We start from the raw sequence: 21,996 nt of genomic DNA on the forward strand, positions 1-21,996 counted from the left end.
TCAGAGAACCTGGGGCTTAAGGAGCGGCCTTGCCTGCTGCCTGTCTTTTGTGCACAGAGTTGCCCCTGAAGAGTTACCAGGGCCTAGGAAGATTCCAGAGCGGAGGTACTTACTGTAGTACCTTCCTCTCCAAGTCTGTGAATGGAAGTGGACTGCCTGCCTGTTTGCTGGCGTGACACCTGTGGAGGAAGAGCTCCCGTTATTAGACCGCCACAGACTGGCAGCTGAGTCAGCCCAGAGCTGAGACAGGGCCAGCTCCACAACCTTCAGAGGAGCAGCGGGAATGAGGCCTGGCCGCTCTAGCTGTACATGAACAGGCAGGCGTCCCAGATCTGTCGCCTGCTTAGACTTCTGTCGGAGTAGCCCTGGGAGCTAACTGAAGGGGCGGGTCCCTCTGAACCTGCGCACCAGCACACCCCCAAAGACACGTCGGCAACGGAGAGTGACTCTGACTTGCCCTCCATGTAATCAGCCATAATGTACGTATTGATACTTCTGTCTTTAAACTCCAGCCTCCACTTAAAGGTCCCCAGGGATGAGGATTTGCCCCTCCCCCTGCGGCCTACCTGAGTCCTGGAGGCCTTGGCTGTTAGGACTCTTTCCTCCTGCCGAATCCAAATCTGCCCCATCTGGGTCCTCGCTCACCACTGCTGCCTCTAACTCCTGGGCCACACAGAATCTACGAGCAGATCAGGCTCTTCTCTCCTCCACAGGTCCTCCCCCAGGGCCACTCTTCTCCAAACCGAGTATCTTCAGTTCTTCCAGCCTCCCCACCCTAGCCCGTGCTGTGGAGCTGAGTGCCTCAGCTCCCTGGCGGCTCTCCTGGGCCCCCAGGTCTCTCCCTCTCATGCTCACTTACAGCTGAGCGCCCTTGCCACGGGCTGATCAGTGCAGAGGCACTGGGGCCACCTCCTCCTCCTACCACGGCCCCTCCCTGCCGCTGGGCCTTCTTTTCCTACCACCCTTCTGCTGGCCTGCTCCCCTCCAGCCTCAGGACTTTGCACTTACTTTAATCCCTCAAACAGGATCTGGCACCAGCTGTCATGATTATTCATTGCATATTGAATATTAGAAACTGTACTTGCATTATTGAAGCATAAGATAAAAGCAGCTTTTCTGGAGACACACCAACCTGTTATTGATTCTGGGATTATGGACAACTAAAACCACTCTGTCTTTTGTGTCAATTGCTATGATCCATACCTACTGTATATCAACATGGGTGCTTTTTGGACCCAGGTACAGGAACTTACAGTCTCTTAAACTGGATTAGTTGATTATCCAGTAAACATTTATTGAGCATCTACTCTGTGCCAAGCACTGTTCTTTGTGCTGAGGATAGAGCGGTGACCAAGCCAGACTCATTCCTGCTTTCATGGAACTTACATTCTAATAGTAAGTGATTGACTGACATTAAACACGGAAGCTCCAGCTAGACATGAGTGTTCCGGGAACATAGGCAGGTGCTGTGATGGGAATACCTGGGGGCTTGGAGGCAAGAGGTTCCTTCAGAGGGCACCGGCTTCCCCTGGAGGAGAAGGCTGGTGAGCTGAGATTTGCAAGGCATTCGGGGATCTGCTCTTCAAAGGAAACTGCTGATAGAAGTCACTTAAGGCACATCCAGAAATGAACTCTGTTTTACAAAAAATGGTAAGGATAGCATGAAACAGTGGAGTCCAGAAACCACATTGATACCTGCTAGTCCTAGAGGATGGTTGTTATACTCTAAAATGGGGTGTTTTCTCCACTCTCCATCTGTGGTTCTTGGTAAACATGCTGAGAGAAAGTGGGCAGCTGGAGAAGGCCCTCTTTCCTGACTACAAAAAAAAAGGATCAAAGAGGCAACCTCTCAACCCCACTGCAAACAGCCACAGCCATGAGCAGGAGACTTTGCAGGCTTGCCCTGGTCTGGGGTGCATGTATTCAGCACCGACCTCTCTCATTCCAGACAGCTCTGCAGGCTGAACCCTGTAGCTGGGTCGTGGCCAAGAGGCCAGCAGAAGCCTGCAATTGTGGGAGGAAAGTAACAGGGAGGGACCCTTCCACAAAATACAGAGAAAGGCCAGCTCAGGAAACAGAGGAAGACCAAGTGACCAAGCCGACCCTGCCATCACAGCTCTTCATGGGCTAGTGCACGTTGCCCAGCCACACTTCCATGTGCGTCTACATTTCTGGAGCTGAACATTTAGTGAGAATGTAAAAGAAAAAAAAAATTAGACCCAGAAATATGCTCATACGCATACAATTTTGCACAACTGTGGAGGTTCAAGGATACCTAAATCCTGGCTGTAAACCTTGGCTCCAGGTTATTCTAAAATTTGAAGCCCCAAAGAGAAGTGTCAAGCGACTTCCTTTTTTTTTTTTGGTCTACATTTAATTTGTTCTGAAGTTTCTTACTCTAAGGAAAATGTCAGTGAGATTCACAATTTTTCTTTTTACCTGAGTTAGCTTAGGGCCTTATAATTTGAAATATTAGATGGCATTACACATGTTCATATTGTTCCTCTTAACATTACCCTTCATTCCTACGCACTTCCTGTGTCTTTGATATTTGTAGCAATCCTCATAAAAAACGCTGAAGTCATTTGCAATGGAAGGTTTTTGTTCTTGTTGTTGTTTTCCCTCAAGGGACTTCTTTTTTTTTTTTATTTTAACATCTTTATTGGAGTATAATTGCTTTACAATGGTGTGTTAGTTTCTGCTGTATAACAAAGCGACTTCTTTTTAAACAACCATCAGGAGGGACAAAAGTGAGGAGGCATCTGAAATCTCATCGGGTTCCTTAGGAGAGCCTAAGCACACCACACTCACCCCTCAGGCAATGAGAAGGCAGTGAGTTTTCCAGAAAACTCGTCATGTCTGTTTAATTAATCCACTGTCCCACTGGTTTAACGATACAAACATTTTATGTTTAACACACGTGTGTACGTGCGTGTATACGTGCAGCACCTGTGCTAATGGGAGTGCGTGGTGCCTTGAATCTGACATGTGCTCCAAAACCAGTTCATCAGCTGGATGAATATGCGTGTTGGTATCTGTGCGTATTAGTCGCTTTTACTGGGAAGCATCTCCCAAGGTCAAAAGAAAAATAGAGAAAAACTATTTTTACCCCCCCTCTCCTTTCACTTCACAATGTTAGAAACCAGAGGGATATGGAGTCTAAATCCTGGGTTGCCGGCTTCCCCCTGTTCAGCAGAAATGGAAGAGGACGATGCTGGCACCTACAAGTTATGGCCCGGAGAAGCGGAAGGTGGAGAGAAAGCTAGCAGGCTGGGTCACTCTTGCAGGAGCCAGGGTGGGCTGAGCACAGAGACAAGATGCCCCTCCTTCAGCTGGAGTAGAGAGCCTGTGTGGAGCCCCAGAGGCAGCTTTTTAGGGGCTTGGTTCAGAGGCACCCTGGTGTCCTTCGCCCTTGCCTCCCCGATGGAAATTTTCATCAGTGCACTTGGTTGCCTGGGAAAAAGCCAATCCTCCGAAAGGAACTCTAGTGCTTAATTTGCCTCATATCACACATTTGATGACTATGTTTATAAAATTTAAATTTCATATCCGACAGGCCAATTTCAGATTGCTTTAAGCATTTTCTTTTTCATTTTTGAGTGCCGTTTCCCCCCATTTAGCTAACTTTTTATAATTTTAAGGACTATTTCAGTCAAATAAGGCAGAAATGCTTTTCGTTGAATAGGCTCAAAAACAGGAAATGCTCAAAAGTGTTCTGAAGAACAAAAGATGCCTAAGATGTGAAAATGCTTAAGGACCATCAGCTATTATACTATAAGGGAAATGTTAGTGGTGTGATCCTGCTTGTTCTTCAAAATCAGAATTTTAGACAAGTGGGTTTTCAGCTGAATTGATTTGAAACAAATTTACGCAGAGCTATTTGAGATACCAGAGCCCCCTGGTGTGAAAAACTTCCTGCTGGCTAAACTCACTGCCTCCTTCCTAGTCTTGTTTTTGTTCATTCATTGAATCAGTCACTGGCTAACTCACTATATCGAGGACCTGCTAGGTATCAGGCACTGTGCCAGCACACAACAAAGAAACAAGGAATACAATGTGATACCAACAGCCATGGGAACATCCTCAGTCTTCAGAGAGGGGTGGTCTGGGAAGGCTTCTGGGAGGTGGTGATGCCTGAGTGGATTATTGATGGATGATTAAGAGGACTTCAGGCAAAGAGTTGGGAACTCTCGTTCCAGATGAAGAAGCATCCCCAAAGTGCCATTTGTGAAACTGCAAATCATTTAGGGTGGCTGGAATGTGGAACCAGTGGTGAGGGGTGTGTGGTGGCCAGGGGGTGGGGTGTGGAATGCTGAGCAGCCATCAGTCTCTAAAGTTCTAGAATGCTCCCTAAGACGGTTGGACTTACAGATTTTTGGTTTGCGGTTACCATGAGGTTTTGATATAGCAGTCTATATACATACAAGATTGTTTTAAGTTGCTGGTCTCTTCATTTCAAATGCATTTCCAATATCCTGCATTTTGATATCATTTTTGTGTCTGGATGACTTCCTACCTTTACTGTATGTTTGCCTTTACTCGTGAGCTTTCCCATTCGTAATTTTCCTTTTTCTAGTTGTGGCCTTTTCTTTTCCTTCTAGAGAAGTTCCTCTAGCATTTGTTACAAAGCTGGTCTGATAGTGCTGATTTCTCTTAGCTTTTGCTTGTCTGTAAAGCTTTTGATTTCCCCATCCAGTCTGAATGAGAGCCTTGCTACGTAGAGTATTCTTGGTTGTACGTTCTTCCCTTTTATCACTTGAAATATATACTGCCACTCCCTTCTAGCCTGCAGAGTTTCTGCTGAAAAATCAGCTGATAATCTTATGGGGATTCCCTTGTATGTTATTTGTTGCTTTTCCCTTGTTGCTTTTAATATTTTCTCTTTGTCTTTAATTTTTGTCAGTTTGATTAATATGTGTCTTGGTGTGTGCCTCCTTGGATTTATCCTGTATGGGACTCTCTCTGTGCTTCCTGGACTTGAGAATGTTTCCTTTCCCAAGTTAGGGAAGTTTTCGGCTATTATCTCTTCAAATATTTTCTCAGGCCCTTTCTCTCTTTTCCTTCTGAGACCCCTATAATATGAATGTTGGTACATTTTATGTTGTCCCAGAGGTCTCTTAGGCCGTCCTTATTTCTTTCATTCTTCTTTCTTTATTCTATTCCACAGCAGTGGGTCAGGCTTATAAATGGTGGAGAGAAGGCAGTCAGGATTTTAAACCTATGAGTAAATACAATCAGATTTACACTTGGGGAAGATGGCTCTGGCACGTTTGTCTCCTCTGAATCCACCCCAATGACTGCTGTGAGCTGAATAGAGGGAATGCAGCAGAGGATGAGAATAGTGAAGATGGTGATGATAATGAAGACGATGATAGCAGGTACCATTTAAAGCCCCTCCAGAGCCTGTCATTGTGCTAAGTATTTTATATATATGTTCACACTTGATCCTCATGATAATCGTGTGAGGTGGATATCATTATTCCCACTTTATAGATGAGGACTTGAGGCTCAGAGTGATTAAGCAAGTTCTCCAGGGTCCATCGTCTGGCAGGTGGCCAGCTGGGGCCCAGCTCAAATTGGACACTCCTAAGGCTGTGCTCTTAATGACTGTACTATCTAGCGAGCGTCCTTGGTCTCAGCTTCCTCCTTTCCTCCCCTCCTCAAAGACCCCCCTCAGTTACTTCACAGGCTGCCTTTGTTTTCCATCTGCTTCTTTTTAGCCCTCCACAGGGCATGCCCCAGACACCCTCTGGTTTAGCCCTGATACTGTCTAAATACCCATTTGTCTAGATGTGAGGGTCCTGGTCCTTGGTTCCAGCTCAGTGGAGGTGACTGAACCCATAGTCACTGTCAACCATGACTGAAAACCCAGCACACGGCCTGAGAGTGACAGATTCTTTTAGCTTAGTTATCACTGCTCTAGAAATGTCCACATCAACCGAGTCTACAGCCTTTCCCCTCCAAGTTCCTCAACCCTGTTAATAAGTCTTAACCATCCTGTGGGACTCACTCTAGCCATTACACTTGCCCTCACCTCAGCCAGAGAGGAATTCAGCGTCTTGGCATTGGCACTAAGGACCCCAGGGGCTGGCAGTGGTGGTGGAGCCTGGCGAGCAGGAGGGCAGGGGAGGGGCTGTGGCCATTAGCTTCCCTGGCCTCTCCTACCTCTCAAGAGTCTATTCTTGTGCAAAGGGTTTTTGTCTTTATGTGTGCATTTTTAAAAATATCTGAATAAGGGTTTCTTAACTTGTGGTCTATGAATCCTAGTTATCCGCCTAAACCTCCCCTAAAACTATATTCAGAATCTTGTGTGTACACATATGCATATTTTTCTAGAGAGTTCTTAGCTTTCATACGATTCAAAAGGAGGCCTATGACCCAATCACAAAACACAATAAAATAGCAGCTCAGAATTGCTGAGCACCTCACGTGCTCTACGCACGTGGCCTTATGTAATCCTTGCCACGATGCCACAAGCTCGGGGCTGTTGTTTTTCTTCTGGGAAGGATAGAGTGAGGCCGCAGGTGAAGTGACCTTCCCCAGGGCATGTAGCCCATCAGCGGTGGAGCTGGGCTCTACTAGCATCTGGTGAGCGTGCTGGTCTGGGCACTGCCATTCTCAACCATCTGTTGGACTTGGCCCAGAAGACCCCGAGGAGTGAGTAGAGACCCTCTCCTCTCTCTCCAGAGCCACATATTCGCATGGTATCTACACCGTGTGATAAGGGGATGCTAATATTCACTATCTCTCCTCAAACTCTCATCACATGGCTTTCTAGGAAAAATGTGAGCACAGATTGCAGTGTATTTTTTTCTGCCAAAAATAAGACTTGGCTGACATTAGCCATATATTTTCAAGGATAATTCTCTTTCAAAAAATAGTAACATCACTGCTTTCAAAGATTAATTTTTGTTTTAAACAGAAAACTTTTTAATAACCTCATTTCTTTAACAACAACAAGCACAAGGAAATTATAAAATGCTTCCTTCTCTCCTCCCCTCCCTCTGCTTTTCCTCCACATTGGAGCGTAGGCTCTGGTTTTGGCCAGTGAGTTGGTTAATTCTTTGGTTTGGTTCCACCTGGGATAGCTTTGCGGGGTGGGAGGGGTAGAGAGTGAGGTGTGAGTGCCAACTTGCTTCCCCGCAAGAGGCCTGGCCAGGCGGTGTGGCCCCTTGAAGCCAGGCCTGCTGCCGACCTGTGACCCCCGCCCCGCTCAGGGGCTGGGCTCTGGCATCTGGCTCATACCTCCTTCCCACTTCCCATAGTCACCTCCTTATCTACTGGGTGTACAACCCCTGCCTGGGCAAAACCTCACCAGCCTGACAGAGCGCATCACTGCCCCGGCCCAGCCCTGGGGAACGAGCTCTCCCAGTGCTGCAGAGGGAAATCTGCCCCAGAAGAACGGCCCAGTCTCAGGGAAGCGGGAAGGGACATCACGATGACAGGCCAAAGAGGCCCAAAGGTCCGTGTGGACTAGGGGAGTCAGCGGCCTTCCCAGAGCCCCTGACGCCAGAGGAGTGACCACACAGACACCTGGACGCTGAAGCCAGCCTGCCTGGGTTGGAACCCTGACTCAACTGCTCCTGCTTCCTGTGTGTCCTTGGACAAGTTGCTTAACCTTTCTGAACTTTATTTTCCTTATCTGCAAAATAGGAATAATATATGTACCTACGTCATAGGGTTGTTATGAAGATTAAATGGATATTAAATGAGATCATCCTCAGTGCCTGGCCCACCGTGAGAACTAATAAATATTAGCAGATATCATCATTATTATCATCATTGTTATGGGTCGAATTGTGTCCCTCCCAAAAGATGTTAAAGTCTGAACCCCTAGTACCTGTGAATGTGGCCTTATTTGGAAATAGGTTTTGCAGATGATCAAATTAAGATGAGGTCATTAGGGTGAGCTCTAATCCTATATGACTGTGTCCTTATCAAAGGGGAAATGTGGACACAGAGACAGACACACGTAGAGGGAAGACAACGTGAAGACATAAGGGAGCTTAAGAGGGAAGATTCTCCCTCACAACCCTTAGAAGCAACCAACCCTGCCAACACCTTGCTCTTGGACTTCTGGCCTCCAGAAGTGCAAGACAATAACTTTCTGTTATTGAAGTTTTGGGTACGAAGAAATTAATACAGCCATCATCATTATCACCCACAGCAACAGCCAGCTCTTGAGTGTGCCTCCTCTCTTTCCCTGAAGGAGCAAAGGCTCCGTAGAAGAGGAAGAGACCTCTCTGTTGAGGTCACATTACTGGATCACAAAGCAACGGTCTGGTCAAGTTCAATTCAGCAGCAAGGTGATGGCTGGGCTCAGCCCTGCTCAGTGCGCACTGGTTAAAGGCTCAGCAGACGCAGCCCACCGTCCCGCCGGCCATCCTTCCCAGCCTGAGCGCCCTTCCTTACACCCAGGACGCTAGCATCCGGTGGCATTCAAGCTGCCGCCTTCTGCCTTTTTCTCCACAGTACCTACTCCATGCCTTCCCCCAAAGAAATGTGTTGCATTTTATTTCTCATGATCTAATAAGCTGGGATTGGCTCTCCTAATTGTCTGCGGTGTGTTTGCCCCTCCCGTTGTTAGGTAATCGTGCTGTCCACGCGACTCCTGAAGCCAACTAACATCCCTGAACTGTTATTCACAACTGACCGGCTGCATCCAGACCTTGGCTTCTGAGCATCTGCTGAGAAGAGGAGACCTACCCGAGCTGGAAATCCCAATACTATTATCTGTCCCCATCCAAGATATGCCTCCCAAAGCAGCGTCCCTGTTACTAATCGTGGGTATGACTGAATTATGCCCAAAGGATCTTTTTTTTTAACATCTTTATTGGAGTATAATTGCTTTACAATGGTGTGTTAGTTTCTGCTGTATCACAAAGTGAATCAGCTATATGTAGGCATATATCCCCATATCCCCTCCCTCTTGCGTCTCCCTCCCACCCTCCCTATCCCACCGCTCTAGGTGGTCACAAAGCACTGAGCTGGTCCCCCTGTGCTATGCGGCTGCTTCCCCCTAGCTATCTATTTTACATTTGGTAGTGTATATATGTCCATGCCACTCTCTCACTTCGTCCCAGCTTCCCCTTCCCCCTCCCCGTGTCCTCAAGTCCATTCTCTACGTCTGCATCTTTATTCCTGTCCTGCCCCTAGGTTCTTTAGAACCATTTTTTTTTTTTTTTAGATTCCATATATGTGTGTTAGCATACGGTATTTGTTTTTCTCTTTCTGACTTACTTCACTCTGTATGACAGACTCTAGGTCCATCCACCTCACTACAAATAACTCAATTTCGTTTCTTTTCATGGCTGAGTAATATTCCATTGTATATATGTGGCACATCTTCTTTATCCATTCATCTGTCGATGGACACTTAGGTTGCTTTGCCCAAAGGATCTTGATGCCCACACGGTGAAGTACTTTGTTGGCATTGCTGAGATTCTTAAAAAAAAAAAAAAAAAAAAAAATTTCATTTTTTCTAAAGGCATCAAACTGCCTTTCAGCTGGCCTAATTCACGATAATTCCCCTTTATCCTTAACTCTTTCTCTGTGAACTTTCTGATTCCACCTGCAAGTTCATTCATTCTAAATGAGTGCCTGTTGGTGAGTATTGGTAGATTACAAGACGTCTGATCTGCAGTTGCTCAAGGAGAGGTTACCCATGCTTTAGAATCATGAGTGTGAGGAAAGTTTGGTTTTTAAGATTATATAGCTGAGGAGGGAATGCTGCAAATAGGATCTGAGGCTTTGTTTCTCTCTTGATCTGAGACATTTCTGAAAAGGCCAGAAGGGAGGGGTAGCGGCTAGGGCAGTGCTGATTGTCTGCCTGTGTTGTAAATCGCCTGCCTGTACAAAGGGCTGCATTGTTCCAGTTTGCTTACTGGTCAGGGCTGCCAGCCTGCTTGGAACAGGAGTGGGAGAGAGGTTGATTGGAGGGCTGTGCCTGCCTGTAAAAGGTTTCCTCTCCTCCCCAAGGAAGGCCCCAATAAAGATATCTAGTCCAGGGAGTCTAGGTTGGAACCTCACCCCCTGTGACTTTTGTGATTTCACATTTCTATAGAAGTATAAAGCTTTCTTTTCTGTGAGTCTAACTCTTCCTTCTAGCCATAACAGAAAAACCTAGACTGACAGAGGGAAATTATATAAGAACTCCAGCAAAAATGAACTGCTTGGAACCCACACATTTGTAGGTGTATAGTTCATGGAAATTTCTAACATCTCTAAAAGAAGTTTGTAATAAAGAGATAAAGCTGCAAAATAGTGGCTAGTGTGGATTAAACAGAGGAAATAAAATGTAAACCAAAACACTCACGTGCCTCTGCTTTTAGTTCTCTACAAAACAGTGTTATGAGAAAACTGTGAAGTTGGAAATCATTTTGAGATGTCATTGAAGCAGGTTTTCTAGACACCAACGTTCTTTATTTTGTCCAAGTACGTTTTCCACCTAACACCAGTTCGTTCACGGTGCTGAAATACTGGAGACCTCGGATGCTTCTTCCATTCCACTCACTTGAAAGTTTGAATTTGAATAAGGAAGAAAATGGCAAATAGCCCCAAAGAGATGATCATTAAAGCAAAGATCACTCTTTTCTAAAAATAAAGAAGTAACCTGGGGGCTTACCTGGTGGCATAGTGGTTGAGAATCCGCCTGCCAATGCAGGGGACACGGGTTCGAGCCCTGGTCCAGGAAGATCCCACATGCCGTGGAGCAACTAAGCCTGTGCGCCACAACTATTGAGCCTGCGCTCTAGAACCCGCGAGCCACAACTACTGAGCCCATGTGCTACAATTACTGAATCAGGCCCGCGTGCCTAGAGCCCGTGCTCCGCAACAAGAGAAGCCACTGCAATGAGAAGCCCGCACACCGCAACGAAGAGTAGCCCCCGCTCGCCGCAACTAGAGAAAGCCCGTGCACAGCAACGAAGACCCAATACAGCCAAAAATAAAATAAATAAATTAAAAAAAAAAAGAAGTAACCTGTTGTGTGTCTCCAATCTGCATTCATTCATTCGTTCAATCATTCCTTCATTCCCCACTATCCAGCGGTATGTGCCAGGCACTCCGAGAGGTTCTGGCCATGATATGGGGAAGGAGAGAGGCGCATCCCGGACTCCATGGCTCTCACAGAACGAGCAGCTGGTGCTTCTCCTGACATTCGGGCCCTGTGTGAGGATCTGCTCAAGGATCAGTGTTTTGTTTTTTTGGTGTTTGTTTTTTGGCCTTGCCCCATGGCTTGCAGGATCTTAGATCCCCAACCAGGGACGGAACCCGGGCCCTCATCAGTGGAAGCCCAGAGTCCTAACCACCGGACCGCCAGGTAATTCCCGAGGTTAAGTTTTAAACCATATGTCTATATGCAAAGGAAACTTGCGGGAAGTACAAAAACCAAACTGCCAACAAGTGGTTCCCTCTGGGAAGCAGCATATTATAGGAGGACTAAGAAAAGGGAACATCTCGCTCTCAGTATATTTGTGTCATTTGAATATGTTTCACAGTAGACATGTATTTGTGTTTTACTTCTGTGCCTTGAATGTATTTTTACAAGTTAATTTTCTCTTTTATAAAAGAATATTCAAAAGCTTCTCATCTGAAATGATAAACAGAGGAAGTTTCTGATTGTAAATATTATCATTCAGCAGTTACTGTGTCCTGAAAATGCTCTCAGTACTAGATTAAATATGGTCCAAAGCAGTCTCTGAGTGATGGGGGGAACATCAAAAGTTTAGTTTATAATCGTCTTTTTCCATCTCTGTGGTCGCTGGTTGGAGGAATTGAGCTAGGCAGACGATCAGGTAGTGGAAGGCTTTGGAGGAAATGTGAGCTGAAAGAAGATGGTGGGGATCAGAATTTGGTTTGAATAAGAAGGTAGGAGGCACGACTTGGTGTAAATCCTGCAAAGAGCCTTCACCAGGTAAGAAAAGAGAGGGGACTCTGGAAGTAGCACATCGAGCCCCTGGGCGGAGCTTCCCGAAACCTCTCTGGCATTGCCTTCTTCTTGGGCTCACTGCCCGGGAGAGGAGGGGGTGAGGGAGAAACGATCGTGCTCTTGGTGTCCTATGAAGGAGCAGTGGTTAGAACAGAGCTCCATAGTTTTGTCTGGGTTTAAGTCTCAGCTCTGCCACTCCCAGCAGTGTGTACCTCTCCAAGCCCTAGTGCCTCCATCTGTAAATCCTGATAATAATGAGTGGTACCTACCTCATGAGAGGGCTGCTGTAGGGGGACGCCATCCCTAACACAGCCTGCACGGGACACCAAGGAATGTGGGTTTTCACTGCTGAGGACACCAAGGAACTCACCCCACAAAATGATAAAGTCTCAAAAGGTGGATAATGTCAAATGAAGAGAAAATCTGGAAGCATTCCTGGGGTCCACAAGGAGATGAGAAAACAGAGGAGGAATAATACCCTGGTCCCACCTACTTCCAGGATGATACAGCCCAGAGGCCAGGAGCAGCGCCTGGAGCCCCATCCCATGGCATTGGGTTCCAATCCCGCCTCCTCCGCACAATGGTTCACTTCTCCTGGTCTCAGGTGACTATGAATTGGACAATGATAGGACACACCACGTTGAGTTGTTGTGAGAATTAAAAGAGTTAATACGTGGAAAGCATTTAGAACATGGCACGTGGCAAGCTGGCTAAGAGCACAGAAGAATCACCATTACTGGCGGTTAATGTCTAATGATGGCCCACGCGGAGCCCTGTCCCTGATGGAACTTTCTCCATCCCTAAGGTTGGCCACAGAGTGGTTATGTGGACTCTGAGACTGACACCCCGACTGAACCACTTCAGCCTCATCCAAATGCGCCAGTTCTAAAGGGAGTGCCCCCCCCGCCAGATGTCAGCCACCTGAAGGTGGCTTAAAAGGCCGAGCTGGGTGTTTATTGTGGTTCCTCCTCTCTCCGCCTGGGTCTGGGTGTTCACCACCTAAACCCTGGCTGGCCAGAGCCAAAACAAGCACAGACAGATGCAACCCTTCTGCCAAGGATCTCATCAGCCACTCTTCACAGACACAATTATAGAGGTGTAAATACTCCTTAGCGATTAACTTCCACTTTTGTAAACCCTCCTTCTGGAGTCTGCTTCCTGGCAAACATAGCGCGCACGGCAGGTGTTTGGAGGTGCGGCAGCCAAGGGTTGTCCCCAGAGGGCTGGGACCTATGGATATGGCTCCGTCGACCCCAGACCCCTCCATTACAGCGTTACCCAACGACAAAGACTTCCATCAGGCTCACCCCAAGACTACTATTATTTATTAACCCCCGGTTACCAGAAACAGAATCCCAGCAACAAATAAGCCAGGATTACAAATATCGTCTGCCATTGCTGCCCAGGAAACATTAAGAGAAACTCCACCTCTATTTGAAAAGACAAAACCAGACGACGGCGGGTATTTGAGAGCGGAGGCGTGGGGGATGCTTGTCGGGGTCTTTGCCACAATCGGCCATAACCCTGATCCTGTTCTCTTCTCACCGAATTAGGAGAGTAATGAGGACAATAAGAACTTTCTGGAAGTTTCTCCGTTTAGACTCCGAAGGGAGTGCAGAAAACACCAGTTCTCCTGGGTTATTTATGGTGACAAATAAAGCCCTGTCATTCCCCGGGGCCACTTCCGAGCGCCCTGTCTTGATTTACCGGCCCAGGCTTGGTGGGGCAGCCTGTCCCCCGCTGGTGCAGACCTGGAGTTCCCCAACTGCTCGCTCCTGAGGGATTTGCCCACAGGCTTGTGCGTTTGTCCGGAAAGCACATCTGCTTTCTCCCTCGCAGGGTGTAACATGAATGTCGGAATCCCGCTCTTCACCAGAGCGAGGGGCTCACTGTAGGCAGGGCCGCAGCTCTCGAACCTGGGGCTCAGGGCAGCACGGTGGCCGGGCGCTGACAGGGAGCCGTCGTGGTCCCCGGCGCAGCGCCAGGCCCGCTGCAGAGTGTTCGGATGGTTTTGATTTGCGGCCGGGAGGAAGCTCGAAAGCCAGACATCTCGACAGACAGGGATCCGGTGCTGAGGCAGACGGGCTGTGGGCTGTGCTGGCCCCCGCCCCAGCCTGGACGTCTTTATTACTGAGCTGGGACTGGAGGCCAGCGAGCGGCAGGCTGATAGCAAGAGCAGATGTGGCCACGGCAGCTAGGCGGGGCCACGAGCCCGGGCTAGCAACAGGGAGGTGGAGGGAAGCCCGACAGGGACCACGGGCCGGGGCAGGGAGGGCCCGCGTCTGCAAGCAGAGGAGAGGAGCGCTCCGTGCGCTGGGGGCTTTGCTGAGAGGAGCCGGGGCTGGGAAGCGGAGGGCCGGCTGCCCGGCGTCTAGGCCGTGGCATCAGGCAGACGTGGTGGAGTCCTGGGTCTGAAGCTGCCACTTAGGAGCTCATTCTTCTGAACCTCCCTTCTCCGCATCTGTAGCAGGGACTGAAAATGGATTGTGGGGTTGGTGTGGAGAATGGGAGTTATTTCAAGTACCCGCTACAGTGCCTGGCACAGAGGTTTTCAGTCACTAGAAACAGTGAGTGTTACTGCCTGTGTGACCCCAGCTTTCATCTCTCTGAGCCTCCGTTTCCTCATCTTTAAACTGGAGGTGGAATTATTACCTTCCTTGCAGGATTCTTCAGAAGATTAAAGGAAATGGATTATAATCTGGGCACACTGTAAATGCTCGGTAAATTCTGATTCCTTTCTCCATTCTCCTGCGCACACACACCCCGCCCTTCCCCTACCCAGGTGGCACAGGAAGCCATCCCCTACCCAGGTGGGAGAAGGCCATTTCTCAGTGCCACATGATTATAGATCAGAAGTTAAAACCAAAGAGGGATTCAGAGTATAATGAAAGGGTTGAACAAAGGTAATGAAATATGAAGCTAAATTCATGAGAAGAAAACATGGTGTATTCTAGAACTATAAATAGTCAAGTCAGCCTGAGACAGTGGACAGAACTGGGACTTGGGTGGTTTCCAGCCGGGAGTCAATCTCTCTCTCCCAGAGTGGCCTCCAACAAACCACTTTATCCCCAGGGTAGACTGGAGCCCTGAGACCCTTTCAACCCGAATTTCTAAAATGAAATGTAAGAGACCAAGTCCAGTGCTGTGGGGATGTGAGGGGCAACGGGGAAGTGCCAGGAAGTCAAGAAGGGCAGCTCACAAAGGAGGAAGAGAGGCCTGCTGTAAGGTCTGCAGACTCTTGGAGCAGGTGGAAAGGAGAGGGAGGAAGCAGGGCGCCTCTCATAAACAGAGGACGTCCGGTGCCGCTCAGGACCTTTGCAAAATAAAGCCCCCGGGAAAATTCATCTTCTTTAATTCCAGAACATGGGTAGAAGACCATTGGTAAGTATATAAAGATGAACCTCTCACTCACTGGACATTACTAATATAGCCACATAGAATGAATAAAAACAAACGTGAGCAGATCCTAGTCAGAGATCCTTGTCTCACTGCCTTTGAAATGAGACGTTTTTAGAATCTCATGTGAGCGCTGTTCCCTCCCTGCCCCTAACACCTTCTCAGAGGTTCGGTTAGGCCTGAAGTGTAGAGAATTGCTCTCCATTTAAGGAAGGTTTGGGACATCACCAGAAGCCCCGTCAAGAGCAGGCAGGACATTTACCCTGTGGGAAAACCGATTTGAAAATCTGGTACCGTTCCATAGTAGGCCCTCAACTATTCATTATGGCTGCTTCTCTTGGTCCCAAGGCCCCCTATATGTGGCAGTGGCCCATATATGAAATATTATAAAGGACTAAGAACATTGAATATAGTTAGAAGACATTGATTCATGCCCTTTGTGTGAACTTGAGGACATCACTTGAAACTCAGAGCCTGTTTTTCTTATCTGTAAAATGGTCGTATTACCTCCCCTGCCCTCCCCACTGGTTTATCCTGAGGGTTAAATGAGATCAGGTATGTGAAAGCACTACACAGACAAATATCAGGTGTGACTATTTGCCCATAAACGTGGTGACTCACTTAGCTTGTACGAAAGGTCTCCCAGGCTCGGATGGAAGATGAGAGGCCTGGCAGTTTTAGCACATCACCTGGGGCAGGTGCTACATGGGAGGGGTTCCTGAACAGCCCCGGATCAACTGCTATGAGCTTCTACAAAAGGAGAACAAAGTGCACTTTCTGAAAGCAGCATACCCAAGGAAGGTTTGCCGAATAGAGCACGTATGGAGAAACAGTGGTCTTGTGTAGAAGCATGATCTTCACGGCTTAGCCAAGCGATCTCTTATCAACATAAAACATAGGGCCAGACATTTGTCTTAGGTTTACCTGGAGGATCAGGAAGGAAATGAATAGGAGATGTGCTATACTCTTGACTAGAAAGCAGCAAATTACAATTTACAACTCTCGCAGGCCGGGGCCTTTGACAAGTTATTTAACTTGTTTTCAAGCCTGTTTCCTCATCTGTAAAATGGGGATAAGAGTAGAATGCACTTCAGTGGTTTGTTGTGAGACTTAAGTGCTCACCCTAGGAAGGTATCATGCCCGACTCGACGTGCCCAAGAAGTACAAGGTGCTGAGTAATACTTTGTCTGAAGGACAGAAGGTGAACGTTTCACAATTAAGACCAAGTCAGACGTCTGCTCTTTTAAAATGAGCTTTATTGTACATAAAATAAATTAATTACAGTTTAAGCCAAAGCATGAGTGGCTTTTTAAAGTGCATCTGTGTAGGAGATTTGGCGGTCACCCCTGCATCTGTTCATTCGCTGTAAGATAGTGTTTCCGTAGTTAAGCCACAACTCGGCCAGGTCTAGAAACAACCCAGCATCATTGCTGTGTTAACACAAATCAGACCAAAATAAATGGACACACTTTGTTTTTCTGTACCTGATGCAACGATTAAAAAAAAAAAAAAATTATACAGTCTCACAATTACTCCAAGTCTGGGGCTGAAGAGTTTGTGTTCTCAACCAATCAACACGTACCCAACTCAGCACACTCACCCCATGTCAGGAGGATGCAGGCCCATAACCTTACACATGTCTGTATATATAACATTCGGCCCATGAACTCCACCCTTTTTAGTGGGGTGGGGGTAGTATTTTCTCCTTGTTCTTTAAAAAAAAAGAAATCTAGGTATCCTTCAGGTTAGAAGGGCATTCTATAAGGAAGCGTATTCCAGAGACACATATACTCATGTAAGAAAAGCAATTCTTCCTCTTGGGAGGAGGAAAAGAAAGAAAGAAGAAAAAAAAAAAAGAGGAAAGCCTGTGAATGCTTAATCCATTCTTTCATTCCCAATGTAAATCACATCAATATATTGGCTGAAATTACAACTGACTGTCATTTACAAGGTAGTTAACAAAATCCCCAGCGATCGTGCCCTGTCCCCACTCCAGAGGAAAAGACATGGAGGACATTTCACATATTCGGAGGGTGGCAGTGGGCTCGTTCAAGCTGCATCAGTTCTGTCCCCCTGCTCAGGACAACGCTTCCTCGTCTGCAGCAGTCCCATGGGCCCTCCTGGCCCCTCCGCTCCAGCCCTTCCTGGAACCGTGAATAACTGCCAGCATCCAACGCTCCTGCAGAACCTCGGGCCTCTTCCCGGGAAGACCAAACCCCCTTGAGCAGCTCGGCTTCAGACAGAGGTGACAGTCCTGACTTTGGCAGAGAGGGCTTGCTTGAACCTCCTCTTCAGGTCCTGCATGTTGGGGGACTTGGGCCTGGGGATGAGGGAGGTCCGTCGCTTCTCCGGCGTGCCACTGGGCTGCTGTTTGTGACTCACTTCCTTGCACAGCACGTGGAAAGCGTTGTAGACGTCGTTGTCGTTCTCGCTGACGGACACCTCGTAGAAGGAGCAGCCCAGCATGCTGGCCAGCTGCAGTCCGAGCTGAGGGTCCACCTGCTTGATGTGCAGCAGGTCGGCCTTGTTGGCCACGACGACCACGGGCAGCCGAGTGCCCGGGTGCAGCTGCTGCACGTGCTGGTGGAGCGGGCCGGTGAGTTCGTAGCTCTTGTAGTCGGTGATAGAGAAGACGATCACCACGGCGTCTGCCCAGCGGATGCATCTATTCAGCTGCTCGGTGCAGCTCAGGCCGTTCTCGTGGACCTGAAAAAGAGGGATGACGGCAAGGTGAAGGGTGAGGGCCGGAGAGAGAATTCAGAAAGCCCTTAGCGGGAACACCAGGTTGCAGGCCGTAAACAAGTTCTATCCCCCCCACACTTCAGCTTTCTCGACAATATGTTGATCCAGCTGCACGGAGCTGGAATAAATAACAGAGCGGCTCACCACACTCGAGTGGAAAATTGACCTGCAGAGAACTCCATGCAGAGAGACTTTGTAGTTGCATAAAATGGGAAATTAACTGGCTAGACAGTAAGTCTGGGGAAGTAAAGATAGGAGCTGGAAGCATTTAAACCTGGATAACTGCCCAGTTCAAGAGGGAAAAAAAAAAAACTACACACACACACACACACACGCATGGCTCTTTGTCTATAGCGTAACTTTCCACCATATAAAAATGATTCCAAGTGTTTGGAGACTATACCTAGATGTTTGATTTCTAATGCCAAAAACACAAATGTAAAAACTGACCTTTTTAACCATAGCAAGGGCATTTTGCCAAATCCAAGTGTGTTTGGTTTGATCTTTCCTGCTGGGTAGAATCCTCCTAAGAGAAGATTTCTGCCCCTTAGCCAAGTCTCCCAAATTAAGCCAGGCTAAGACTGACCAACAGCCAGATACAACTGAAGTGTCAAACAACATATAAAAGCCTAGACTTGACTCCCCAAGTCTCTCTCCTCCTTCAGCATGAGGTACTTTGAAAGCAATCGAACAATTCCACGGCCAAGCATACTCCCCTTTGATCTAGTCACATATCTCAGATACTCACCTGAATACCTGGAGTGTCTTGAACCTGAATAGCCAGGGTTTCACCTTCTATTTGGACTTGTCTGGTATAGAGATTACCTATAAAGGCAAAATTTAAAAAAAAAAAGATGTCCTTCCTTCTTGAACAACTTTTAAAACATTGTGGGATATTTTTTTAACTTAGGAATTATAACCTGAACCAATGCACAAAAATATGCTGTAGTTTATTCTGTTTAATGGGCTTATTTCAGATTTTTTTTTTTAAACAACTGCAATTTTAACCCCGTATTAGCAGGTTTATTAAAACTAGGACAAAGCTTGTACATCTTTGGAAACTTAGTTGTCGAATTTTAAACAAAAATTCCATGTTTAGAGAATTTCCTTGAAAAAAATTTTTCTTGTTCAGCATGTGTGGAATTTGTTTTATTTTAGTACTTATCGCTCTTTGGCATAAATTTATATTCTAACTATTAGATATAATGGTTTGGTGGGCAAATATTGTTAGTAAATTCACAGCCAACATTATCAGTTGGAATATAAGTGTAACATAACATAGCCGACTCTACATCAAAGCACAAGGCTGCCATGCCTTATCTTGGGATGGTTTATATAGTGTGTTTCAAATAATCCCCAGTAGGTACTTCATATGGTCTAAGGAATTAAGCAATTTGCTAACAGAGCATAGGTAGAAAGCCCTTAAGCCTCCCCAGTGGATATTCTTAATCATAGGGATTGAAAAAGTGTTCTATCATTTATTCAGGAACTCTCCTCCTAAAATTTTACCATTTAGTTATTTTTCTTTGTTAAGAAAAGAGAACTTAAGGTTTACAACTGCTCTCCTTTGGCCTTTGCTTTAAAAGGTCACCTCTGAAAGGCAGCCAGCAGAGAGGGTGAGGGGTAGGGGGTGGAGCTGGCCATCTTTTTTTTTTTTTTTATGACTTTTGCAGGAGTGTTTTGAAGGGAGAGGCTCTTGAGTACAAAGGGTGCTTCCAACTGGGGTCCCTATAGTTAAAACATACCAAGGGGAATACTTTCAGGCACTTGATAAAATGATGAATGGGCTTGGAATGGAATGAGGCCAGATGGCAGTTATGGGAAGGGGGGGGCACGGGACAGGGGCAAGGAAAGTTGGAAGTGGCAGGATCCCAGTGCTCAGACTGTCACTCTGAAGGAACCTGCCTGGTAGACACCGAAAAAAAAAAAAAAATGGGAACAGCAGTACTGGTGCAAGCTGACAGCATTTTCCTCAAATACATTCCTCACCTGCATTTCTTTCATAGTCACCGATGAATCGTTTGGTGAGGAACCGGACCACCAGAGCTGCAGGTCAGAAAAGAGAAGGGAAAGAGAGTTAACCTTGGCACAATAAGTTAGGTTGGTCTCCACCCCTCCCCCAACCTAAAAAGCAACTCTCAGAGAAAGCCAGCCGACCACCACGTGAAATTCCTACCCTGCAGCGACGGGGAGGGGGCTGGAAGGCGTCGTGAATTATGGCTCTGTCCAGCTGGATGGGTCATTTGGTCCACCACCATCCTCGGAGCCCGGCTGAGCCACACCTAAGCCTTCCCGCAGACAAATGTCTTTCCTAACCTTAAAGATCTCCAGGAGAGGTTACGTTCACTAACTCCCCTTTCTGTGCCAGGGACTGCCAGAGGCTCAAGAACCCCAAAATTCGAATCGCAGTTGTGTCGGTGGTGTAGAGGGTCGTCTGGCCATCAGCAGTTTGTTTCCCTCATCTGATGAAGGAGGCGGGTGGAAACGAAGATGGCTGAGGTCCCTCCCGAGGGGCAGCGGATCAGTAGGAGAGGGTGGGCGATCCGGCTGCAGCTCCCACCTCTCCCCCACGCCTCGTTTAACCGCAACTCTCAGTGGGGGCCGCCCAACTCCAGCCCCGGAGGTAAGCGGGTTCTCGCCGGAGCGCTAAGACTCACCTGTCTTGCCCACGCCACTGGCGCCCACCACTGCGATCTTGACCAGGCGGCGGCCTGCCGCCCCCAGGCAGCAATCGGCGGCGGCTACGCTGCCCGGGGCGGGGTACTCGGCGATAGTGCACATGTTCTGAATGAGGCGCATCACCGCTTCGGCAGGGGCTTCACCGCGCGGGACGGGACCTGCGAGACAGAAAGAGGCTCGCGCTGCGCAGGAGCGGGCTCGGGGACCGGGCAGGGGGCTCCGCGGTATTAAAAAAAAGAAAGAAAGAAGGAAAGAAAAAGAAAAAAAGCCCCGGAGCGGGCGCGGCGGGAGACTCCGGCTGGCTCGGGTTCCAGGCTGGGACTGCAGCAGGGCTGCGCGCGCGCTGTTTTCTCCGGGGCCGGCCCCACCCCTTGCTTCCCGCGGCCAATCCCTGGGCGCCCTGCGCGAGGCCCCGCCCCCGGCGCCGCTCCGCGCGCGCCACGCCCCTGGGGTCGCCCGGAGCCAGTGCGGGGCCCCGTGAGGCTCGGAGAAAATGGGGCAGCCGGCAACAGGAGGCAACGGGTGGGCCGGAGCCGACGGCGCAGCCAATGGGGGCCGCCCGGGAGGGCGGCGCCGGGGAGGGCGGCGCTGGGCACGGGCCGGGGTCCCGCTGCGCCGGGACGGGGCACATGCTGTGCTGCGGGGTTGGGGGCGCCTCGGTTCCGGGAAGCGGGGCTCGGTCTGGGGGCGGCTGTGGGGGATGCCTCTTGGCCTGTCTGCCTGCCGTCCCCGAAGAGCGCGGCCTCGGCCCCCCATTAGCATTCCCAGGCATCTGCACCCGTCCGCCTACTCCCCGCAGCCAACTGACCGGTCGGCCCAGCTCCACCCACCCTCAGGGAACCTGCGCCCGGGAGGCCGGGGCCTCGAGGGTGTGAGCTCTCGGGTCGCCCGTCCGGCTGCCCGGTTTCGTGCCTGTCTCCTTAATTTGGGGCGTGATTGCACTGACTCGGGTGCATCCGGAGTGGCATCCCGGATCATAGATTTGGCTACGGTGGCAATCAGTAACAAAGACCCCCGTACCCACTCCCCTGAAATGTGACTTTAACTTTGGGGAAAAATAAAGTCACCCATTTTGCTCTAGCTCTCGTTGGCAGGGTGGCGGATCACTCAACCTCTGACAAGCTCACGTGAACACACATACGGTCGGGTGCATGTACAGCAAACCCAGAGGCAAATCTAGAAGTAATTATAGAACAAGCTTTATAGCGCCTCACACGCACTCACTCCTCCTCCAAGAGCTGTGAAAAGGA

General features: G+C 48.5%; 2 protein-coding genes across 2 annotated transcripts in view; one reads left to right on the forward strand and one right to left on the reverse strand.

Annotated features, from left to right (window-relative positions):
• SCFD2 (sec1 family domain containing 2) overlaps window positions 1-8,950 on the forward strand; it is a 394,904-nt gene extending 385,954 nt beyond the window's left edge. Inside the window, exon 9 of the mRNA XM_082390562.1 lies at window positions 8,588-8,950. Coding sequence (XP_082246688.1) covers window positions 8,588-8,680 — 93 coding nt within the window. The 3' untranslated portion in view covers window positions 8,681-8,950. The remainder of the gene's footprint in view (window positions 1-8,587) is intronic.
• Window positions 8,951-16,564: 7,614 nt separating this feature from the next.
• Window positions 16,565-21,584, reverse strand: RASL11B (RAS like family 11 member B). Its single transcript, XM_082390700.1, has 4 exons — window positions 20,725-21,584; window positions 20,057-20,113; window positions 18,816-18,892; window positions 16,565-18,031 (listed from the first exon to the last, which is right to left on the reverse strand). The coding sequence occupies exons 1-4, from the start codon at window positions 21,506-21,508 to the stop codon at window positions 17,561-17,563; spliced, it is 1,389 nt and encodes a 462-aa protein (XP_082246826.1). The 5' UTR covers window positions 21,509-21,584; the 3' UTR covers window positions 16,565-17,560.
• Between the last annotated feature and the right edge of the window lie 412 nt (window positions 21,585-21,996).

This window comes from Balaenoptera borealis, assembly GCF_965194805.1.
Source record: "Balaenoptera borealis genome assembly, chromosome: 4".
In the NCBI taxonomy this organism is placed as follows: domain Eukaryota; kingdom Metazoa; phylum Chordata; class Mammalia; order Artiodactyla; family Balaenopteridae; genus Balaenoptera; species Balaenoptera borealis.

Coding starts and splice junctions, on each gene's coding strand:
- RASL11B (XM_082390700.1), bottom strand. CDS start 21,508: ATGCTAATGGGGGGCCGAGGCCGCGCTCTTCGGGGACGGCAGGCAGAC. Junction 20,114..20,724: donor CAGTGGCGTGGGCAAGACAG/GTGAGTCTTAGC, acceptor TCTGACCTGCAG/CTCTGGTGGTCCGGTTCCTC. Junction 18,893..20,056: donor TGACTATGAAAGAAATGCAG/GTGAGGAATGTA, acceptor TTGCCTTTATAG/GTAATCTCTATACCAGACAA.